Here is a 5,000-nt window from a genome sequence, read left to right as displayed (position 1 = left end):
CACACACAAGTACACACACACACATGTTGACATTCAAAGAAATGAACATGCACGCAGGCATGCATACTGACCCACCCACAGTCACACACACACACACACACACACACACACACACACGCAGTGGTGAGATTGAAGGCTGGTGTTTGCTTTTAGTCTGAGGTGGAGGAGTTGTGGTCAGTGCGGTCTCGGGCTATTACACTCCGTCGCCATGGATACCTGCCAGTGGCCTGCACCTGTGCACTCATTAATGATTACAGGTGTGTGCCAGCAGATGGCTAACCTGAGCACACTGGAGTGTGTGTGTGTGTGTGTGTGTGTGTGTGTGTGTGTGTGTGTGTGTTTAGGATTGGGTTTACATCATTGGCTGTGTATTGGATTTGAGTTTATCCCTTTCAGAAGTTGATCATGTGCATGTTTGTGTTCCTGTGTGTGTGTGTGTTCCTGTGTGTGTGTGTGTGTGTGTTCCTGTGTGTGTGTGTGTGTGTGTGTGTGTGTGTGTGTGTGTGTGTGTGCAGACTCGGTGAAGCTGGACCACTCTAACGGCGGTGTGTCGGGGGGCGTGTCCGGTGGGCGTGGCCTTGGCGGCGGGGGCCGGTCGAAGGCGGAGCTTCAGGAGCTGCTGGAGGGTCTGCAGCGCCGCAAGTCCGCCCTGGAGGCGTCGCTACGCGCCTCGCTGTCCCCGCCCCCCTCCCCGCTCTCCTCCAATCACCACGAGCGCCCGCCCCTCTCCATACGCGTCCCCGCCTACGGCCCGGTCGCCGGCGGCAACAGCCTCAGCATGCCCCCCTCCCCGCTGGGCCACGGGCACACACACGGGCACACACACACACACACACACACACACGCGCGGGCGCGGCACCAGTCTCAGGACAGCCTGCTGGCGGCGGGGGAGGGGCGGGGGGGGCGGGGGCAGGCGGGGGGGTCACTGCTGTCCATGTGGACGCCCAGCGCGGGCTCGGCCTGCTACGGAGGGGGCGGGGCGGACGTGGCGTTGCCGTTGCCGCGGCGAGGAGGGCCCAGCGGTGCGTGCAGCATGCCCTCGTCCCCTCGTCTGGGCCGCCGCCTCCTCTCCTCCTCCTCGTCATCGTCACGCGACCCCGACGCCGTCTCCGTGGGCGACCCCTCGCCCTCGCCGCGCCACAGGAAGTACTCCACGGGGTCGCTCAACGGCCTGGGCATCAGCATCAGCGGCGCCCACTCGCGCTCGCTCCCGCGGCTCTACCGGCTGGACCCGGCGATGCCCCCCCCCGCCCTCTCGCTGCCCCCCCCCCCGCGCCGCTCTGCCCACCCCCCCCGCACCCCCCGCCGCAGCATGCCCTCGCTGGAGCGCCCCCCCGACGTCACCGTGAGCGCCAGTGTGGCCAGCAGCAGCCCTCGCCGCGCCAGCCTGTCCTCCAGCCTGGACCTGGGCATCGGGGAGCGCCGCGCATCCTTTGGGAAGGGGGGGGGCCTGGGGGTCGGAGGTCACGGCATGGGTCAGCGCAGAGGGTCCATCAGCTCACTGAGCAGCAAGGACGAGCTGAGAGACTACCACCAGAGACAGAGGGACGAGAGGCTACGAGAACAAGAGGTGGAGAGACTGGTGAGATACACACATGCACACACACACACACACACACACACACACACACACACAGTTAGAGCTGAGAGACTACCACCAGAGACAGAGGGACGAGAGGCTACGAGAACAAGAGGTGGAGAGACTGGTAAGACACACACACACACACACACACACACACACACACACACACACACATGCACACACACACACACACACACACACACACACTAGGGCTTTGACTCCGAACTTCGTTATTTTTGAATTTTTGAATTTTTGAAAAATATATGATATTCGAACGAATAATAGGCAGCTCTTAATATTCGAACCTGTTATGGGCATTATTATATTTTTGTAGGCTACATGTGCTTGCATGCAAACGTTGTTTTCAATTCAGATTCAGCGGCTTTCTCACATCTGGTAAAGTCGTGAATCACAAGCTCATTAGCAAGGCTATTACTAGTCATCTGGGCTCTAGGTGATGTTAGCGAGTAAGCTTACTATTGGCATCTAGTTAGTGGTTACGGAATGGAAACAACTTGAACGTTATTAAATTCCTAGATCTTGCTAATGACAAAGACATAGCCTACTATTCATATTACAACTTCACCTCTTTAATTCAGCTGTCTGGTTGAAGCCTCAAAATATTGTAAACAAAGTAGGTGGCTAGCTTATTATCATACTCTCAATTTTATCTTTATCTTTAGCTTATCAGATTCAGTTTCCCCACGTGTGTGTAAGTTTCAAGGTAAGCTAATAGTAACTTCCTCATTGGGACAGGCCCTTTTAAGTCTTGGAGTTGGAAGACATTGGTATTGAGATGGTCAGTCAACTTGAGTGCAAGAGATTTAATCTGTGCAGCATGCTAATCATGCTAACCGGATAATTTAGCTTGTTGTCTTCTATGCGTCATAGAGAGCCGAAGTCACGCCCTTCTACTTCCGGTCTATGGGACCTATTTTACGATTTTTTATGCATGGGAGTCAAGGGAGAGATAACAATTATTTTTTGGTCCCGTTCGAGTTGGACCGTGCATTTCACATATGATGTGTGGGAATTTAAAAGATAATTTTTCACATTAATAAAGTTCTGTTTTTCATTAGACTTTAAAAGTTATCTAAGTTTTGTGCGAATCCGTTCAGTGGACTACATTTCTCGTCTCAAACGATGCACGTCACCAACTGAGCCACCAACTAGCAAACGAGAGGCTGGCTAGTTAGCTAGCTATTATGCTAGTTAACGGTTACATCTTGCTGCCAGCTAAGTCACTTAACAGTAGTGTTTGTACAGTCTATGAATGAAATACAACTTATCTGATGTGTTTAATCCTCTGACTCATGATATTTTCATCGGCAAGGGGGAAGCTCAAATAAGACCTGTTGCTGGCGCCCGTGGCTGTGAATTGGTCTAACGTCACTAACGCGACTGATGTGTTTGTAGTCGTTGGAAACACGATCTTTCACAATGTTGTAATTCACTAGTTACGACATACTTTTCAAATGTCTTTACATGAAAAATTGTCATTAAAATTGACAAACATCATATGGGTAATTCAAGGCACAAGACAATCGGGACCAGAAAATAATTTATATTTCTCCATTGACTGCCATTGAAAAAAAATCCAAAGATAGGTCCCATGGAGGCAATCGGAAGGGGCGGGACTTCGGCTCTCTATTGCTTTCACGATTGTGAATGTTTAGGATGCATGTTGAGGGACGGGGGCCATGGAGAAGGAGTACTCGGGCACCCTCTTAAATCTTAAAGAGGTACACCTACTCTACTAGATTCAGCAAAAAAAAAAACTTTAACCAACAAAACCAGGTCTGACCTGGGTTGGTTGCAACCCCAGTAGGTGTACCTCTTTAAGATTTAAGAGGGTGCCCGGTGATATCCCTTGGGCAATTTCGTATATTAAGCCTTTCTTGTCCAATGTGTTGAATATAAGGCGGATATGGATGAGTTTCCTCTCTCACAGAGAACAAAATCTCTACTTCACAAGCATCTACATACACCAAACTTTTCAGTCTTATACCTAACCATGTTTAGAAGGTTTTTGCAGAGGGGTTTGTTGATATATTATTCTTAGCCTGATTTACATGACATTTTATTCCAAAAAACATGGCGAAAATGGATTTTTTATAGGCTGGTATAGTATTTTCTGATTTACTGAATAACTAAATGAGATATCCATAATTCCCTCTCTAAAATACTTTTCATCTCTTATGTCAACAAAATGAAAAGAAAAAAATTGAAACTGGCTTTATCCAATGTTCAGATTTGATATTTTTACGTTAATGCAAATCAGCGCATATTTAATTACATCATACCTAATTTGCATATTCACACATTACATTTCAGAAAACTTGTAATACATTTATTTTTCATATTGATCTAAGTAATCAACTGGTGAAGTTTCATAGTGATATCTGCTTGTTAATTTTTTTACCCTATTCACCTGTAGTATATCCGCCTTAGTCAACACATTGGACAAGAAAGGCTTAATATACGAAATTGCCCAAGGGATATCACCGGGCACCCTCTTAAATCTTAAAGAGGTACCCCTAGTCTACTAGATTCTGCAAAAAAAAAAACTTTAACCGATAAAGCCAGGTCTGACCCCATGGCTCCCTGACTATCGGTGATATCAAGCTTCAGGGATCTCGTTTTCATGGAGACAGACGCGGTGTGCACGGAGTGGAGGGGCTGTGCGTGTGTGTGTGTTTGTGTGTGTGAGAGAGAGAGAGAGAGAGAGAGATGCTGCGTGTTTTTCAATAGCGTAAAAATAATGGTCAAAATATTATTGACAAATATTCGAATACATTCGAATTTTGATATTAATAAACAAACGAACTGCGAATATGATTTTTGGCCAAAAGTCAAAGCCCTAACACACACACATACACACACACACACACACACACACACATGCTCACACACACATGCACACAAACACACACACGCACACACACACACATGCATACAAGCCTACATACCAAGCACTAGACATTATAGATGCACGATATATCGCCAGCCGATATATTATTGGCCGATAAGTGAAAAAATGAAAATATTATTATCGGTCCGATAACAAAATTCTGCCCGATAATTTGCGGCAATATTTTTTAAAGCCCTAATTCGCAGACTAGGTGTAGGCGTGCGTAAGGTCCGTCTGGCTACACTGAGCTACTTGAGCTTGGTTGGCAACACTTGTTCTTCCTGTCGGATGTGTGAATGTATTTGATCACTCTAACGAGGTCTGCGGATCTGCGTTGAATCTGTGCATCCCAAAGTCCTGTGGTGAATGATACGGCGTTTGCCCTAAGAGCAGAGCTCAGTCCTACCCACAGTAGAGGTGTGTGTGTGTGTGTGTGCACTTCACCGCGCTAGTCGGCGAGACAAAGAAACAAACTGGTCAGTGGGATGAGCACAAGTAGCTAGTTCT

At 48.1% G+C, this 5,000-nt stretch overlaps 1 protein-coding gene across 1 annotated transcript in view; it reads left to right on the top strand.

Moving 5' to 3' along the window:
* Window positions 1-5,000, top strand: part of phldb2a (pleckstrin homology-like domain, family B, member 2a) — a 65,930-nt gene that overhangs the window by 32,109 nt on the left and 28,821 nt on the right. The window contains exon 7 of the mRNA XM_062535802.1: window positions 516-1,582. Within this exon, the coding sequence (XP_062391786.1) occupies window positions 516-1,582 (1,067 nt within the window). The remainder of the gene's footprint in view (window positions 1-515; window positions 1,583-5,000) is intronic.

The sequence above is a fragment of the Sardina pilchardus genome, chromosome 5 (genome assembly GCF_963854185.1).
Source record: "Sardina pilchardus chromosome 5, fSarPil1.1, whole genome shotgun sequence".
Taxonomy (NCBI): domain Eukaryota; kingdom Metazoa; phylum Chordata; class Actinopteri; order Clupeiformes; family Clupeidae; genus Sardina; species Sardina pilchardus.
The sequence above is the reverse complement of the archived record's forward strand: the minus strand, read 5'-3'. Positions and strand labels throughout refer to the sequence as shown.